The sequence below is a fragment of the Papilio polytes genome, unplaced genomic scaffold (assembly GCF_000836215.1).
Source record: "Papilio polytes unplaced genomic scaffold, Ppol_1.0 DF821610.1, whole genome shotgun sequence".
Lineage (NCBI taxonomy): Eukaryota > Metazoa > Arthropoda > Insecta > Lepidoptera > Papilionidae > Papilio > Papilio polytes.
The window spans coordinates 323,106-342,714 of NW_013527594.1; the positions used below are offsets into that span (position 1 = coordinate 323,106).

The following is a 19,609-nucleotide window of genomic DNA, read 5'->3' on the forward strand; positions in this document are numbered from 1 at the left end:
AGCCATCAACATGGTGAGGATGGTACCTGGCGGTCTGTCGTGTTGTCCGATGACGAAACTCGGCGGTAGGAATCGTTCCAAACAACTCCTCGGAACACTCCCCGTGGTAAATACGGTAAAAAATGCAGAGGGAACTGACGTCCCTCCGCAAGGCCAGAGGATCAAGCCGATCGGTAAGAGCTCGGTCGTTGACGATTCGAGTCGCTCTCCGTTGTATGCGGTCAAATGGAAGAAGCTGGCATTGGGGTGCTCCCGCCCAGAGGTGCGAGCAGTACTCCATATGGGGCCGAACTTGCGCCTTGTAAAGTTGAAGGCGGTGGCCCGACTGGAAGTACTGCTTCGCCCCATTGAGCACACCCAGCTTTTTAGAGGCCAGCTTGGCCTTGTCTTCCAAATGACCGCGAAACTGAACGTCACTCGATATGTCAACGCCGAGAATACCGATACTGGCCGTGGCAACCAGGGGAGTGTTCTCAAACCGGAGATTGACGACAAAGGGATCTTTTTTAGGGATAACATTAACCTGGAAAGAGTATGATAAAAAAAAATGTAAAACGTCATCTAAAGCATCAAACAAAGAAGAGTTTTTTTATCAAATTATAATCTTTACCAGATAAGTTAAGAATCCTACTCTGGATGTGGGCTCAGTTCAGATATTTAAATAAAAAAATCAATAATTCTTAAAATTTATTTCCACTACATTCCATACACGATTTTGCAGTATTCAATAGAATGTCTTAGAGGTAATACAATTTTATAATACAAATTAGTATCTTATATATTTAATGGAAAACGCCTTCTTGTGTGAATTTTTCAAATGTTTTTCTTGAGATTCAAACACCTAAATGATGAGCCAATCTTACAACACTTTTTATTCAGTAAAAAATAAAGTATTTATTTTTAACTAAATCGGTTAATATATAACTTTAAACTGTCGTGGTTTCTACAAATATAATGTTCGTAAGATACTGGATTCTGGATCCCTCCACCAATCACTGGATCGAACTTCATAGTCCCCAGGTACTTTCGACAGAACGCCACTACACACCGAGATTAGTTAGAGAAGCAATTGAAATTACAAAGTACCAAAATTTCAATCGCGAAGATGGGTTTAAATTGTCAAGTGCCTGGAATCCAGTAATCCAGTATTACAACAAAACTGGAAAGCGGCCAAGTTCAAGTAAGCGCACAAATGTGGACACCGTGAGTGTAGTTTGTCGACAGAAAACAGCTAGTGTGGACTTTAGTGAATACAAGGACAATAATAGTAGTGGTCGCCGTATCAGGAGAAAAGTAGACCGATATGGCTTCGTGAAACCTTTTTTTTTTCACACTACCGCATCACTTCAGTCAGCCCGTGAACATGGCGCATGCAACTGTGCCGAAATATCGGGAGCTAAAACAATTCAATCGTGGTAAGAAACCCGTATCTTACGAACATTATATAAATCAGTTAAATCTGACTGCAAGTAAATTTTTAACCATACAGTTTTAACTGTACATTATGGAGCGGGTTTTACATTTATTCCCGTTTAAAATTATCCCATTTAGTTATCTCCACATACATTTTAAAATTGATGTATTTTTCATTTTTTCTTATAAATTAAATATTTAAGATAACCAGACCTAGATTATCTTCATAATTGCATTTTATATTCATAATCTTACAAACATTGCATTGTAATTTTTTGCATCAGCAATAATAGCCAAGCTTATTTAGGCAATATATGGACCCGAAAAGAAAACAATTTTGAATTTATATTATGTTTGCCACATTTAGGAATCCAACAATTTATAGCAAAGCTACCTTTATATGCAATTTACCGATTTATAATATTTTTTTATCCTCTGATCTCATAACACATCACTGATCCATTGCCACCGGTCACAGTTCAACAGATCACTGATTCACAGTGACCAGTCATAGTTCAACACACCACTGATGCCATGGATCCTAATTCAACAAATCACTGATTAATACATCAACTGTTCACCGATTTGTTAACATGGCTTATTGTTATTGTAAAATTAGGTTGATGATAATTGTTGTCAATACATCATTGATTAATTGCCATTGGTCACATTTCAGCATATCAGTGATTCATCATAATTAGGCACAGTTTAATATTAATAATTGATTATGACTGGTCACAGTGCAATATATCAATGATTTACAGAGATTGGTCACAGATCAACATATCAGTGATTCATTGTGACTGATCACAGTTCAACATAACAGTGATTCATTGTAACTGGTCACAGTTCAACATATCAGTGATTCATTGGCAGGGTCCAGTCCCAACACAGCATACAGCCGCAGTCACACCGTCGCGCGGTGTGCTTAGTATCAAAGGTTGAAGTTGTCGAGGCGCAGTTTGCCCTCGTTCTCAGTCAAATACAGTAAATCAGCCATTGTTTGCTCGCATATCGCTTCCTCTGCTTTTTCAGACATCTGGAAAAACACAAATAAAACTGGTAAATACGCTAAAATATTAATATATCTCGTATGAGATTCTTTACGAATTAAATAAAACGCATACTGAAATGTCAATTTAAAATGTGAAATTTTACCAATTTGACTAATGCTCACAACAGCAATCTTCAATTTTTATGTAAATAAGCTATCCTATTAAAGTTAAGTAAGCTAAATGATCAATAAACTATAGAAGAAATAACAAAATGCCCTCACCGGTCTATAATTGCAATCAGTGGCGGGTGGAAACTTGAAGTTTGGTCCAAAGTTGACGCTGACAGTGATGTTTTTGTGCAAGGAGACTGTAGGGTAGTAGCAGCCTTGGTAGATGTCGGTGAACGCCTCGCCTTGACACTCGCCGTTCTTGAAGAATAATATGCGACTACCCGACAACGGTTTCAAGTTGTTTAACGACTCCTGTATGTTATCTTTGTCTTCGTAGTACAAGTGACTCTTGAATTTCACTAACGGCTGTGGAAATCAAATGTTTTGCTACAGACATTTATAAACGAGGCAGGTAACACAATTTTTTCACATGTACTCTGAAAGGTACTACAATCATACCATTATTATAAAAGTTTGGATGGATGTTTGTTAGAGTTTGTAGCCTAAACTGCTGAACGGATCTCCATGAAATTCGGCACAGATGTCTGGAAGAACACATAGGCTACTTTTTATCCCGGAAATAGTTCGCTACCCGTGGGATGCATTAATTTGTTTTTTAATGTTTACTCGATAATTCTGCAACGATTCAACATATCTTAGTGAAATTTGGCATATATATAAAACAAAGTCTGGAGTACACATGGGATAAGGTTCATCCCCGAAATATGACCGGTTCTCAAGGGACACTTAGTTTTTTGTTATTTACATAGTTTGTTTTCTAATACCACGAGGAACAGCTATTTATTTATATTGAAATGTAGCATCTAACTAGATGGCGTTAGTGATGATTATAAAACTGTTTTAAGTGAAATATCTGCTCTATGTATTTGAATCTCTTTGCTATAATGTTAATATGATATTTGTAATGTAAGAGTGGTATGTAACAGACCCTGTCCTTGTATGTGTTGGGCGTGTGTGTGACGGCGGCGCAGGGCGGCAGCAGCACGAGGAAGCCCAGCGTGTCGCCCTCCCCGTACCCCGCGCTGTAGTGCTTGCCGCGCGACTCGTGGAACCTGCACATGTTAAGAATGTAAAACACTGGCTGTTGCTCGCGACTTCGTCCGTCTCAAAATAACAAAATAATAAAAATAGCCTATGTTACTTAAAGGCAATTTCTAACAATGACACAATTTTTAAAATAGGCACAGTAATTTTCCTATCTTACTAATATTATAAATGCGAAAGTTTACATGGATGAATGTTAGTTAGACTTTGTGGCTGAAACTGCTGACCGTATACGGATGAAATTTGGTATAGATGTAGAGGATAGTCTGGAAGAACACATAGGCTATTCACTTTTGTTTTTTTTTATAATTTCACGCGGACAGAGTCTCGATCGAAAGCTAGTTCATAATATACATCTATACTGATATTATAAAAAGGAAAAAATTGGATTTTTGTGTGTATTGAAATATGTTTAAATGTATTTGTGACATAGTGTAGGATGTATACCTGGTGCCCTTGCGGCTGCGCCACGAGTAGCCGAACTTGTCGTAGCCGAGCGGCGCCTGCAGGTTGGCGTAGCGCCGCCCCCAGCCCAGCCGCGCCGCCGCGCCCTCCGGCAGCTCCTCCACCACCGCCTCCCAGTACCACGCGCCGCGCGACACGCCTGCCACGGGCAGCCGCACTATAGCTCGTACTTACCACAATCTTAATAATCTACACTATTATAATAAAGTGTAAACACACACTTCTTTGTTGCCTAAGATGTCAGCAATTACAGTATGTTTTTCAATAATTATTTTTTTAATAAAAAGCCCTACACTTGCGTCACGCTTTACGCTATATATTTTAACGCCGTTAAACTTAGGGTAAATATTTTGGATAAAAACCCTAATGTGGGAAAGAGACCATAAGTTGCTGCCAACATCAAGAAAGCAAGATTGCTAAGGTTTGTCATGTGAAATCAAATTTCACAAACGTATACAATAAAACAAAATTTTGATGATTTCATGCGTATGAAGCCGCACGGGAACAGCTAGTGTAAACATAAATACACTATACAGGGCGCGTGTAGCCTCAATAGTCGCTTATACTGACCATATTAAAAAAAAAAAAACATACAAGAATACTAACTAATATTTGGTCAATACCATAAGTGTGACGAAACATACTTCGTCCCGCTCCAGTCTACACATTTTCGTTCATGTGTACTGTGTCCATAACAGATTGTTTTAAATTTTAATTGACTACATATTTATCATATTTTTTCTGCACTACTGATATTTTTCTGGTAATAACAATTACCTTAAAATAGGTTTCAAAATCACTACCACTATAAATTCAGTCCAGGATCAGCTTGAAACTCCACCAACAGTTCTCGTCAGTCAGAAACATACATATTTCGGACAAGGAAAAGATAGGAAAGGGGACACATAAGTCGTAAAGAGAATATCCTCTTTTGTTGATTAAGACAGCGAATTTGATTAAATTTACAAATGCGGATAATGGCAGCGATAGTTTCGCTATTTTCGCGAATTCCAATGACTAGTGTCACGTTATAGTACAAAATAACATACCATGCGTGGCTCGCACCATGCAGTATCCCTTGTCGCCGGTGACCGCGAGGCGGTCCTCGGCCAGGCGCAGCTGCGGCGCGCGGTCGTGCAGCGCCAGCAGCACGGCGCCCGGGCACAGCGCGCGGTACAGCCACCCCGGGATCGGCTTGCCGCTCCACTCGTTGTTCTCGTCGAACTCCTGACCCCACACACATCACCATCACTGTACATCATCACTTAGGGGCTCGGAGACTACCCTAAATTGGAGGTAACTATCACCAGCTCACTATATTTCCCCACCATTGAGAGGCCTACCCTAAATTAGGGGTATCACCAACTATCGTGGTTCAGTGGTTTAACCGCTTGACTTGTAATCTGCAGGTCATGGTTTGAATCCCGCCATGTGCCAATGTTTTTTAATTTTTCGAATTTTCATATGTACATAATTTACTCGACGTTCTAACGGTGAAGGAAAACATCGTGATGCAACCTGCACATATCGGCGAAGTAATTCAAAGATATGTGTTAAGTCAACCGACCCGCACTTGGCCGGCGTAGGCTCCGAGCCCCTCGGTGATCATCATCACCGGCTCACTATACGTCCCCACTGACGGGCTCCCACTAAGTTAGGTGTAACTATCACTAGCTCACTATAGGGGCGTGATAGCTATCACGCACTAGCCTGGTCACACAATGTCGATTCATCATTAATCGTACAAGTATGAACCACCACAGAAAAGTACGAATACACACCTGTCTAAACGGCGCTTGCGGGTCGGGTTCAGCAAGGATGTACCGGTAGCCATCCTTATTAAAGGGATGTTCTGTAGGGTAGCCGTGGCTGGGCAGTTTAAGGGCGCTGAGGTCACTCGCGCGGCCCTTCTTCCCAACAGGGGCGCCCGTCTCCAAGCCCCCCACAGCGGGCCGCCGCTTCCCTTGGCGACCCTTCACGTTACCGGCAAGTGGTACTGAAAGGGAACAAGGGAATCTTTAACGCAAATTATTCCGATTAGGCAGATGGAATTTATAATTGGAAATTGATAAAATTTCAATAACAGTTTTAATTTACTGTTGCTAATACGACAATGCAAATCTATACAATAAAATTGGAGTGTCTGTAACATCAAAAGAAAAATTCCAGATTTCGTTGCTGTTAACGAAAATCGCATTTAATTTTTTTTATCTGTCTTTCTGTCTGTCCGCAAGCCACGTTTGTTCCGGGTAATATTGGAAACGGTTGGGCCGATTTCGACCGGACTTTCACTGAAGGGTAGCTCACATAGACGGGCTTATCATAGGCTACTTATTTTTTTTTAATCCGGGCTATAAAAAGGCGTAACGGGTGGTCCAAATGAGCGCTAACGAAGTTTGTGGGCGACAGCTCGTATTAAACTAAATTCGAATGCTTAGATGGATAGATGAATGTTTGTTAGGAAGTATCTCCAGAAACCCTTATTAAATTTCAACCAAATTCGTCACAGATTTGTATAGTAGTCTGAAAGGATATAGAAATTCCGTACGTACAAAGTCGTAAACAAGACGAATTTAATACGGGGCCCATTAATTTAATGGTTTCTAAGAAATATGTCAATATTTTTACAAAGTACTTATTGTCGATAATTAACCACAATCATGTTTTTGTCACATTATTATATGATAAAATCTATACTAATATTATAAAGAAGAAATATTTGTATTTTTGTATGCATTGAAGTAACTCAAAAACTACTGGGCCGATTTCAATTCTTGCACCATTAAAAAGCTACGTTATCTCTGAGTAACATAGGTATAGTTTTTACTATTTTTAGTCCACGTGGACAAAGTCGCGAGTCGAGCTAGTATTTTGATTTTAGAAGCAGAATTACAACATTCACAGTAACGTCCGTTATTGCATATCTTCAATTTATAAACATTTTCTGAACAAAAAATATTATGAACGAACCGAGTGGTATATTTATAATAACAATGGCTTTATTTCCGACGTGGTATGCACGAATGAAAATTGTTTTCAGAGTTTATTACACCACTCACCAGTCCAATTCATATTATAGCAAAGATTCAAATATATAAAGGTAAACTCTGCCTGAGTTGACACTTGAAACATTTTTCACATAATCATCACTAAGGCTATCCAATTGCCAATAGGTCTCACCATTTAAGTTTAGAGCAGCTAATACTGCTGCCGAGTGTACACTGTTTAGTGCAATAGTTAAAATTAAAACATTAAGGGCCTGTTCCACCACTGGCTGATAGCTCGGATAGCATAAAAATGACGTCACTCTCAGATAAGGGAACAAAATAAGATATTTCCATCACATATTTTAAACGTTCAATTGCTATCATTAGTTTACAATTTGGTGGGACAGGCTCTAATTCTTTTTTATAAAAATCATACATACAATGTGGACATGATCATTGGAATCAAACAAGGCATTTAATTATATATTATCGGTTAATTTCGCATTCGTTCAGTAATAAACAAGAGATAATTAATGAGTCACAGCAATGCATGCTTCGCTCAGTTTGTTTTGAATCTTTCACCATATAGACACGGACTGGGTAGACACGCCTATACTTAAAATTACACTTTTCGTGAGGAATAACCATAACAATCAAACATACGAATACGTGGTCTAATGTAGAGAACATTGCTTTTTATTGGACAGATGAGATAGATCCTGTCATTAAAAGTCAAAGATTGAAATCATCACAATAGGGAAAATACGGTCCTCACATGCTCAAACACGCTCCCGACAGTACTAATAATAGACCGTTATAAAAAATCAATACTAGGATTATGTAATCGACTCTTGACTTGTACAAACATATTTCTGATAATATTTCTATCTCAATCTATATTAACAGTTACATCATAGATAAAAAACCTTCATCTCAGTATAGGCAGAAGCTATGAACACTAGGCAAATGTCTATGTACGCATTTAGTACTTTTAGACATAACCTTAACAAAACTGGTTGATACCTATGTAATCATTTCATATCACACTTTTGAAACATGAATTTTTCGAATATGTCTACAAATTCCTTTGATTGACTATCGAATCTTTTTTATTTGTCTTGATATACTTTTTTTACAAATACTCCTCGAAGTTAGTTTTGATATGATCTTTGAATCGCTTTTATATTTTTATTAACCAAAAAATGTGACGCAATTAGATGAGCCATGTGCAATAAAAAGCACCGATTCGTTACAAGTTTAAGAATAAATAAAAACGTTGGAAAAACTAAAATGGATTAATAGATTGTTGGAGAAAAACATATAAATTGATATCAAAATCGTAAAAAACTTACAGTCCATGTCGAATGGGAGCGTTCACCGAAATTCATTGACCGACACGATAGAGCTAGTATATGTGGAGACGTGATAAGATAAGGACGCGACTTCCCGAACTCTAAATTTAAAATTAAATGATCGATTAGCACTTTGCTAATACTGGCCGGTTAAAATGCACACAAGTGGGTCGTGTGGATTAAAAAACTCACCAGCCATGAAGTTCAAGGTTGTTTATGGTAATAATCGATGGAGAAATCGCGGAGGCAACGCGTCTGTGTGGTCGCCGGGCGGCGTGGCGGGCGAATAAGGCGCTCGTGTGCGTCGCGGCGAGTGTTTACAAACACAGCGGCGCGAGGGACAATGTCATTTATTCAATACGCGACTGCTCTAGTGTTTTATGAGGGGCACTAACGTTCCGCTACTGGCGATGCCGCACTACTCCTCACATCAACCTCCTTGCATTCTGTGACGTTATATAACATCTCTCAAACGTCTAACATTACACCCATTCCGTGAACACACAAACAATTCATTGAGATATTACTTAAAAAATAAGGCATAATTGAACAATTTTCCAAAAATCGCATAGGCGTTATACTTTACACAAGCTTAACTACTCCAAGTATATCCAATAAATAATAACTTAACTGTCATTTTACAAAACAATCCTAATTAAATACACCTAAGGTCGGGATTTATAAAATCAATTTTAATAACAGTAACTACTAGATACCAATTATTGTGCCTATCCCCTTTAATTTATAGTCGTGAGAGTTACGACATGCATTGTGCAGAGCAATCGATATTGTCCGCGTCAATAGCTCGCTATTTGCCTACTATGTTAAAAATAGACGTCATTTTAAAGACGTGCGCGAATTCGCTAGCATTCTTAAACTCACAGAGTAACTAAATTGTATAGAATTCTAATTAAAATAGGGCAGTATAACAATAGTGATACTGTAATTTATTTCAACTGTGATCCCAATCGTTATAGTAACTGGCTTAACTTAGTAACTGCTTTAGGGAGACGTATACGGGCTAAATAAAATTAAACTAAAATAACTAAGCCCTTGGATAATAAACATAGGTACTACAAATTTCGTTTAGGTTGACAATTCGGTTCACATTTACAGAACATTCACGCAATATTGTGCACTTTCTTGGATGAAAAAAAAACAATGAATTCTATATCCTACAATTATTTTTATAATTATAACGAACAGTTAGTACAACTCGGCAACTAAAATCGTTAATTATAGATTTACTAATAATCTACACTAAACGTATCCTTAACTAACCTTTGTACACAGCGCTAGATTTCTTATAACCTAGATACGGCCTTATGCGGCGAAGTCAACAATTGGGTCAGAGCATTAACCCAGATCGCAAAACGCCACTCATCGTTGCTCTATCATAAACTACAACTGGTTTAACAAACCAGTTGTAATCTAAATAAATGCGAAACTTTAGATGGATGGATGGATGGATGTTTGTTAGAGTTTGTAGCCTAAACGGCTGAACAGATCTGGATGAAATTTGGCATAGATGTAGAGAGTATGGAAGAACACATAGGCTACTTACTTTTGTTTTTTTTAACCCACGCGGATGGAGTCGCGGGCGAAAAAATTTAACAACAAACATTTAACAGTGGTAGAGCCCGCTTTAAGATCTTCGCACGAATGGGTTGGCTCGCCCGGTGTAATACCACGACCACACAGAAGACAGCCGTCAAGTGGACGCAATTCCGCGTTTCGTCTGATGAGTGTGATGCCGGAGGCCCAATTTTAGTCCCTATCCCGTCCCACCTTTTTCTTATAAGGAAAGGATTGGATGGGAAAGTGGATTTGACGGTGAAGGAGACGCATAGGAAGGGGAAATATCCTCTTTATGTGCGTCTCTTCCTCCGTCAATTTACGGTAGGCAACGCATCTGCAATTGCGGTTGTCTATGGGCGGCGGTCGCTTCGCCATTTTGGCGGTTTTAGGTTGCCGCTTGCTCATTTGCCACCTTTTTGTATAAAAAAAATCTGACAAACTGCCGTAGTGTACCAAAAAAAATTGAGGTAGAGCACCAATTTTTACAGATAGGACAGAAAAAAACATTTGCTCTCGAAACACGGGTCAAACGCAGGCTAAAACTCCACGTTATATGTATTCCATCAGAGTATCTGTTAATTTTAAAATAGGGCTTTTTCCCCTAATGCCCGCCTCCTCACCCTACGGCTATCAGTCGCAGTAACATTCCTATAGGAAACAACTTACAATTATGTAAACTTCAAACATCAAAACATTATTAACCGTGGATTTATAACCTTAATGGTCTCATAAACAGCATTCAGGGTGCCCTAAGAAAGCGAACATGTAGGTTAACAATATTAACTTGATACGGCAGTGGTAACCCACGGTAAAATGTACAAAACAACATAATAAATTCAATGGACACTATCGTATTTAATTTTAGAACACGCTCGCAAGTCTCGTTTGGATAAACACGATAACATTGAAACAAGGAAAATTAATTATAATATACGTTGGTAGAAACATAAATTATTTTTATAATAACATAACTTAATTATGATTATATAAATGTGAGTTTGGATGGATGTCCATACTTCCAAACAAACATCCATACATATATGTATCTAAGGATAGTTTGTTAGAGTTTTTAGCCTAAACGACTTACAGATCTATATGTAAATTGATGATAAAAATAGAAGTTGTCGAGGGATAAACAGTTCTTTGTTCGTCGTATGTTTTTAATACTGAGAGACGAAGTCGCGGTCAACAGCCATTGCACTATAAAAAAGATATTCTATTTTACAAATATAGTTGACATGAATTTATATATCTATCAATAAAAATAGAATATTTTGCAAAGTTACATAAATTTTAAATATTTGGAAATGTGTTGCGTTTTATTAGCTGAAATTTGCATAATTTCTATCCATCTAAACTATTATATGAATAACGCCATCTTTATGAATGTTTAACACTAAATTTGTACAACGTAATATTTTCTGATAAAAATTAAAAATAGCAGATTACCATCTTTTTAAGAAAGATTTTGTATTAACAATACAATATTTTGTAATGGCCATTTTTAATACATTTAAAACTGCATGCAAAATTTTTAAGGTTTTTAAAATTGTAAAAAAATTATACCAAAGTACTAAATTAAACAATTAATAATGAAAACATGCCAAAGCGTGCTAGCTTGCTGATTCTTGGCACGTGTCCATTGCCCGGTCACTAACGACTAACGATACCCGACGTTTTTTTTTTTTTGTTTAAATTATGCAAAAATATTCACATCGAAGCCACAAAGCGACACCTAGTGATCGACAATGGAAACTATGAAAAACTTATAGTAACGATTATTTTCATTAAATTAATTTTAGTTGTTATTAAAAAAAATGTTAAGTCTATTGTAATAAAGTTTCATTCCTAATTGTAAAAAAATCTTTATTTTGTAATACTATTTTCCGAATACTCTAATATACTCAAGCCGACGCTAAGTTAGTGATTATGAATTTACTAGTTTTCGCCCGTTACTCCATCCGCGTGGAATTAAAAAAGTGAGTAGCCTGTGTTCTTCCAGACTATCCTGTACATCTATGCCAAAATTTGTTCAGCAGTTTAGACTACAAACGCTAACAAACAACCATCTTAACTTTCGTATTTATATCACTAGCTTGCGCCCGCGGTACCTTCCACATAGAATTAAAAAAACTGACTAGTGTGTGTACTATGTGTTCTTCCAGACTATTCTCTAAGCTCGCTACGACTATGCCAAATTTCATCGAAATCCATTCAGCAGTTTAGACTACAAATTCAAACAAACATCCATCCATTTAAACTTTTGCATTTATAATAGTACAATGAACTTATGCTAATGTAACTTACCTGTAGCAATACCCATATCGGTGACTTTCAGCTGTCCCTGTTTGATCATCGCCTCATAATTAGGCTTTATCGCAGTTAACTCTGTATTGTACAAGCCAAACATTTGCCCCAGTACTGGATCTTCTTCGTAAGTAAACAGGATCTGGATGTCCTTGATCAGAGCTCGTTGTACTGTCGCGTACCAAGATTGAGTCACTCTGGAAAAATAGATTTATTAATTAAAATGTTACAAAAGCGTAAAATATTTTATGCCAGTTTTGACATTTGACATGTATTTGAAAAATTTGTTTGTTTTTTTATTTACATACAGGTCAGTGATTAAATTATTATTCCATAGTGGCCAGTGTGATGAACAACTAAAAAAAATTTTTTACATTCATTTTGCTACAACAAACTCCGTTGAATTAAAGGTTAAAACACTTTTCGTCACCAAAGAGGTTATAATTACATACCACACCAAAAATATATTACATTTGCGGCGATTTGCAAGCTAAAGCAAGTTAATAAAAGTCTTATTTTCTTACAGTCTACTGGGGTCAAAACTTTTGTATAGTTGTTTTTAAATATCTTGGCGGCCCAAAGACAAACCCAGCCCCACTACACTTACCATTGTGTTCAAGTTAAGTTGCCAAATAAATCAAACAATACTACTACAATGCACCTTTCACCTTTTGTTTTAAAAAATACAAAGATAACATAAATGTGATTTTTGCATTGAAACAGTTGTAATTAACAAGATTATGAGCCAGTAGGAGGAGAGGGGGTTGTTTTTTTTATATTTACCTTCGTGGCATTGTTGTCATTGCCTCCCAGTACTGATCAATATACGGAATTATCTCCCTATCCTTGCTAAACAGCATTTTATTATTGCCATCCTTAGAATTTTCCTGTTTCAGATTTGCTATTGCAGTAAGGCACATCTGCGGGAACGCTGGAAATAAATAAAATATACTTTAATACATAGGACTTTATAGAAATCATAAAAATTAGGACACAGTTTGCCATAGTTAAAAAAACCTATGCTACAAGTATGGCATAGGACAACTAAGTAATATAAAGTGGAAACATGAAAGATATAAATACATTAGATATTGTAGAGAATGTATGAGTTACAGTAATTTTCTACAGTTTTCAATATTGACTTAACAAAAAGGTTTTACAATGCATACTCACGGGCCTGATTCTTCTTAAAAGTCTCCAATCCTGTTGGTGAACAGTTCTTGCAGATGAAAAGGTAGTTTGTCATGAATGGAACAAGCTTCCCTAACTGATATCCAATGCAGGACTCATGGAACCATCTGTTACAGGATGCACATAACAGCTCCACTATATTCAAATTCCTTTCTTTGCCACTGAAATAATCACAAGAATAACAATTTTATTCCAAATAATAATATAAGATGTGAACCGGAACGTTTTAAACAAAAGATAAATATCAGCGGTTTTTTAGATACCAACATATTTTCGTTAACTGGTTTTGAACACTATTAATTTTTTTATTTAGAAAATAAAATATCGTACCAGTAACAGGTGCTTTGTTGTGGGTCTCCCGCGCTTTTGTTTTTACTCTTTTCGCCATTCTCTCCCGCTTTATGAGATTCCGAATTTTGTGAATTATCCATGTCGATTGACTTTCGTATTCCATCTGACAACGACATTTTGCATTTTTTAATTCAGTAAAATGTCTTACACCACAATTTAATAAATAATTGCATTGGTTTGATTATTACATTAAAAATAACTGTACAATACAAATACAATGTGATATCGAACTGACAAGTAAAGCAAGGTGTTTTATAGCTTGACATTTAAAAATCAAGCAATTTTTGACACTTTACTCTTACGTCTCTTTCAGTTCAAACCTTTTGACATAAGTGCGAAAGAGACAATCTTTTTACAACTTTACAACTCAATTTGGAAAACCGTGTTTTCAAGATTTAAATACTTTGTCCAAGGCATTTTTTGCGATTTAATTCTTTCTCTCGTTTATCATAATTTCATTTTTTTGAATTTATGATCTGTGACCATCACTGTCACTGTCATTCTTAAGTTGTTATTTTGAAATTTGAATTTCGACTATAAAATGGTGACAAGGTTTATTAATTTTAACTAAATTTACCTTACTTTACTCGAATTTACTTTACCTACAGGTATAAAATTCCATATATTTATTTTATCTCGAAATGGATACCATTATCAACCGAGAAATAGCAAGTGTCGACTCTAAAACAAAACAAGATTTTATACTCATGGATATTATTAAAGGATTATGCTCAGATAAAAGTTCTCTTTCAAGTAAGATTATAAAAAAGGTAACATGTATAATAGAAGACAATGAATTAGTACATTATGGAAGTCTTCATAAATTAAGTACGGCTGATGAGAGCACATCAACTGTTTTAGGTAAGTTTTTTATTTCTTAAAACCGAGTATTAAACAAAGCTTGTATTGTTAAGTAATCTGTATTTTTTACATGGGCATTAAGAATAATTTAGTTCTGTTATAAACACTCTCTTTTATAATTATTCTTTGCTTTTTCCAGGAATATTGCATCAGACAGCATCTGAACTGTCATTTGATGAGCAGTCAGAATTGAATCAAGCTATTATTCAAAAAATACAAAGCAAGTTACCGACATTAATAGCAGAGTTAGGACATTTGAAACAACGTAGGGATGTTCAAGCAAATAATAAAAATCAAATTAAGGAACTACGTGAGAGTATAAATAATAAACTAAGTATATTAGAAGAACAGGAGAATGATAAGACGGATTTGATGATGGACTGGATCAACCATAGACTGCAAGATGTGCTGAAGTTTAGTGAAAACTCAAGTGAACTTCTAACATTGAAAACAAAAATTATTGATCTTAAATCACAGTAAGTGGGACATTTATCTCTACTTTTTACAATTTTTTTATATCAGTCAAATTTGCTAAGATATAAAAGCAGATATATATTTTTTATTTTAAGACAGATAGTTTATTCCATTTTTTAATAGACTAGCAGCTTGTCCTGGAGTTGCATGAGGGTATTATTAGCCATTTTTTTTAATTATATAAAAAATATTACACATAGCCAACATTATTTAAGAATATTACAGTATTACCTGCAATATTTAAATCTTACTAATATTATAAATGCTTCTATTTTTGACCGACTTCCCAAAAGAAGGAGGTACTCAATTCGTCGATATGTTTTTTTTTATATAATATGCTCTATTATTTATTTTTTTTTAATAAAAAATCATGTAAAATGTATTATATATCAAAATAAGAAATTAAAGATATGAGAATCATAAATGCAAAAGTTTAGATGTATAGATATTTTTTAGAAATTGCAGCCTAAAAGGCTGAATGGATTTCAATTAAACTTGGTATAGATGTAGATGATAGTCTGGAAGAACACATAGACTATTTACTTTTGTTTTTTTAACCATGACGAGGGAGCTGTGGGTGAAACCTAGTAATGTTATAATCGGTCTGCTACTTCTTATTGAGAATTTCTACAGGTATTTTTATAAATAAAAAATAGGTTTTACATTATTATTATATCTTTGTTTCAGGATTCTCAATTTGCAAATATTGCAAAATATATTCACAGAAACAAACCAGTCGGTTAAAGCATATGGTGAAATCCACAAAGACCTCAAAGACAGTATTGTTGAAACGGAAAAGCGAATTAGACAATACAAAGATATTGTGGAAAGTGATAATGACTGAAGTTTATTTTTAATATATTTTATTTTACAGAAATATCTATTTTTTATAATACCTTTTAAAATAAGCTGTCAGATAATGCAGTGGTCGGCAAATTGTGCTCTGATTTACTCAAATTTTCCAAGGAGATGCAAGCATGTTTGTATTAATAAATATTTATTAAGTATGAAATTTAGTTTTACTAAGTGTTTTTATTTAGTGTAATAAAATTTTTCTAAACATGCAACTTGGCTTCCAATTTATTTAAAAGTAATGTTCTTATTTGGCCTTGAACAGTCAATTTGCAGATCACTGTCCTAATGGGTAGCTAAAGAGAGAGAGAGAGTGAGAAAATGTCCTTTTCTCTTTTTAAAAGGCAAAAAGAATGAACCTTTAATTATTCACTAGAAATTAGCCAAACATAGTACTTTGGTGTAATTAGTAAACCCAATGCCTATTTTTTAAGAGTAGCTGATTTGCCGTGTTATGGTACGCTAGGTAGAGGAAATAAACTCATTCAATGTGTCCTATGTTAATTAAAGGTGGCAATGCATGCACGTATCTGCATATTAAAAGGGCGTGGTCTCTGCGATTCGATTCTAAAATCCGTTTGCTCGCTTATCACCTTTTTAAAAAGTATAGGTATTCAAAAAAGGAACGTTTTGGCGCCTTTGATTCTGTGTCGCAGTCTATGAATATCCATCGCCAACACTTTTCCAAAAATATGTTGCTGTCTCTCTCGTCCATTTGGGAATGAAAGAGAGATCACTTGTTTTTTTTTTGTACAGGTCTTTTAACAATTGAAACATATTTAGTGTATGTATCTTTTTCCTTTGTTCCAAGTTATAAATAATTTTGAGATGTAATCTACATTGCACTTGTGTATTGCAATTTACAATTGCGACTACATTTGCCCGATAATAAGTCGTTAACTTATTTAATTTTAAAACAATGGGCGGACTATCGGACAAGATAATACTAAAACACGATTTGTAAATTAAAAAAAAAATCTTTCACTCATCGAGTTCTCAACAATACATGAAAACGAAAAAAACAAAGTGGGATTCATACAATTCAACACTAAAAAAGTTCGAGGAATTTCACGAACGTGGACAAGAAGTTGCCCTTTATTTGAACAGCCGCCGTAAAAACCTGTTGGAATTTCATTTGTAGGTTAAGTATGACCCGTTTTCATCTATTATTAATTTTTAATCTATGATGATACTTAAAATAATCAGGTATCAAAGATTAAACATGAATTGGCTAAATAAAATTCTCCGCCGATTGGAAACTGACAAAATCTTAGTTTTGTTTTTTCGCCCCTAGATCAAAGGTTGAAAACGTACATCGGCTACTTTGTTGTCATTTTCAGTATTTTTTATACCATAAGGTGGCACACGAGCAATAAAACAACAGAGAGGATACACAGAGAGACGACACATTCCCTTCCTATGTGTTCCTACTTCCTTTCCATCCTATTCTTATAAGATAAAGATGGGTAGGAGAATTAGAATAAAATTAGGTCTCCGATACAGTTTTCAATGTATTCCATGAAAGAGATAGTTCCTCAACTGTATAGTTTTACCCTGAGAAAAAGAGGAAGGAAACCGTCTACCATCAAGGATAAAAATGATAGGTATTATGATGAGTAACATTTTTAATCTAAATCCTTTGTTAATGTTGCTTCCTTTATGGAAAATAACTTTATTCTTTGTCCGAGTCCGAGTTTCATTCACTTTGTAGGCATATGAACTGTAAGAAATGTGTAATTGAAAAAAAACTTTGTAAGTACGTTATCTAAAACGACATAGATATGAATCACGTGTCCGTCAGTCGCATCTGAGACGCTGTTGAGTGTGGTTGTGTGTATTTATATACTGATTTTATCACGTCAATGCCGTATAGATGATGGAGACGGTCGTTGAGATATTTCAGTAAGTATGCGTTTTTAAATTTGGTATAGTCTGTGCCTACCCGATTATATTAGCTCGCGTTCAAGGTAGATTTGAATTATTTTGCCTCGGGTTTGCGTGTAAATGTTATTTGTAATGTTTATCTTATTTACAGTTTAATTACAATAATATATGGCAAATAGAGGCTAAAGTTCTTGTCGGAATTTTTAAAATTAATCTACTTTATGGAGAAGATCGATTTTTTACTTTTTTTTTTTGAATCTATAGAAATAAAGTAACTGGCTAGTATAAAATACTTTGAAGGTAAACTACAATGTTAGTGCAGTCTAACAATTAGATACAGACAAGGCCTTCGAACTTATTGATGTACCGTATACAGCACTAATCACTATAAAAACTATAAAAAGAAACAAAACTTAATTGAGTATCCGTTAGAACTAATGACACTCAATTGTATTAACTAAATCATCTGGTTTCATCTATTTATTAGCTACTACATTTTAAGTGTCGGGAACTATTATTATTCTCATTCAAGACGATATTTTAAGCCCGCTGCAGACATTCAATTCTGACAATTTAACTGAATAGTTTGTTCTATTCATATGTCATTTAAGTTTTGTTTTTTATTTGAATGTACAGATTCAGTTTTATATTCTTTTTCTTCTATTCCTATGTCCCCAAAGTGGGGCAAAGGGCGTCCACAGTATGCCGCCAGCTCGCTCTGGGCTCTGCGTTGTTGTTCTCAGTTTTATATGCATTGTATTAAAATAAATAATCAGTTAAAACTCAGAACTATATGCAGTTTAACTGACATTTAAAGTTTTGCATACAGAAGTTAAGTTAACGCATTTATCCGATACTAGCTGTTGCCCTCGACTACGTTCGCGTGGTATTAGAAAACATACGAACTACAAATAACAAAAAGCTACGTGTCCCTTGGGAACCGGACATTTCTCGAGAATGAACCTTATCCCATGTGTACTCTAGACTTTGTTTTATATTTGTGGCAAATTTCAATAAGATATGTTGAACCGTTGCAAAATTATCGAGTAAACGTTTAAAAACTAAATTAATGAATCCTACGGGTACCGTAACTATTACCGGGATAAAAAGTAGCCTATGTGTTCTTCCAGACTATGCTCTAAACCTGTGCCAAATTTCATGGAGATCCGTTCAGCCGTTTAAGCTACAAACGCTAACAAACATCCATCCATCCATCGTAACTTTCGCATTTATAATATTTACATGATTTACATGATATGATTTAAAATGTTATGTAATGCGTTTAAATCCTGTGATTTTTACGAGTTGCATCAAAACCAAATACAATTACAATCAGGCACATTTTTTATCTTGTTACTAATTTAACTGATAGCCGTGCAATATCAAGGAATAGGTATATTTATACATTGTATAAAATATAAAATTTAATCGCTTACTGAAGACACACATATATACATTACATTAGTATTTTATTATACCTATTAAAAATTGTTTATGATATCTTTACTTAAAATTGAAAATTACGCGAAAGGAAAAAACTGTAAGTCATATATGGGCAACAACCGGCCCGCGAAACATTTTTATAAAAACCCATATAAAAAAATTACATTAAGTACTTATACCCTTTCCCTAGAGGGAAGAGTATCTTTATTAAAGATTATCCC

The 19,609-nt window shown here is 35.3% G+C and overlaps 3 protein-coding genes across 3 annotated transcripts in view; 2 read left to right on the top strand and 1 right to left on the bottom strand.

The window, feature by feature from the left end:
* Positions 1 to 674: 674 nt before the first annotated feature.
* Positions 675 to 14,102, bottom strand: LOC106108358 (set1/Ash2 histone methyltransferase complex subunit ASH2). The gene is made up of 10 exons (XM_013289513.1): positions 13,854 to 14,102; positions 13,506 to 13,684; positions 13,116 to 13,263; positions 12,333 to 12,529; positions 5,890 to 6,104; positions 5,158 to 5,335; positions 4,091 to 4,247; positions 3,528 to 3,651; positions 2,690 to 2,944; positions 675 to 2,452 (listed from the first exon to the last, which is right to left on the bottom strand). Exons 1-10 carry the CDS (start codon positions 13,988 to 13,990, stop codon positions 2,348 to 2,350), a joined length of 1,695 nt encoding a protein of 564 aa, XP_013144967.1. The 5' UTR covers positions 13,991 to 14,102; the 3' UTR covers positions 675 to 2,347.
* A 279-nt stretch (positions 14,103 to 14,381) lies between these two features.
* LOC106108350 lies at positions 14,382 to 16,088 on the top strand. The gene is made up of 3 exons (XM_013289503.1): positions 14,382 to 14,735; positions 14,875 to 15,211; positions 15,897 to 16,088. Exons 1-3 carry the CDS (start codon positions 14,516 to 14,518, stop codon positions 16,051 to 16,053), a joined length of 714 nt encoding a protein of 237 aa, XP_013144957.1. The 5' UTR covers positions 14,382 to 14,515; the 3' UTR covers positions 16,054 to 16,088.
* Positions 16,089 to 17,831: 1,743 nt separating this feature from the next.
* LOC106108363 (2-acylglycerol O-acyltransferase 2-A-like) overlaps positions 17,832 to 19,609 on the top strand; it is a 5,771-nt gene continuing 3,993 nt past the window's right edge. Inside the window, exon 1 of the mRNA XM_013289518.1 lies at positions 17,832 to 17,963. Within this exon, the coding sequence (XP_013144972.1) occupies positions 17,935 to 17,963 (29 nt within the window). The 5' untranslated portion in view covers positions 17,832 to 17,934. The remainder of the gene's footprint in view (positions 17,964 to 19,609) is intronic.

Coding starts and splice junctions, on each gene's coding strand:
- LOC106108358 (XM_013289513.1), bottom strand. CDS start 13,990: ATGTCGTTGTCAGATGGAATACGAAAGTCAATCGACATGGATAATTCA. Junction 12,530..13,115: donor ATGACAACAATGCCACGAAG/GTAAATATAAAA, acceptor CTATTTTTCCAG/AGTGACTCAATCTTGGTACG. Junction 6,105..12,332: donor CGATATGGGTATTGCTACAG/GTAAGTTACATT, acceptor GTTCCCTTTCAG/TACCACTTGCCGGTAACGTG.
- LOC106108350 (XM_013289503.1), top strand. CDS start 14,516: ATGGATACCATTATCAACCGAGAAATAGCAAGTGTCGACTCTAAAACA. Junction 14,736..14,874: donor GAGCACATCAACTGTTTTAG/GTAAGTTTTTTA, acceptor TGCTTTTTCCAG/GAATATTGCATCAGACAGCA. Junction 15,212..15,896: donor ATTATTGATCTTAAATCACA/GTAAGTGGGACA, acceptor TCTTTGTTTCAG/GATTCTCAATTTGCAAATAT.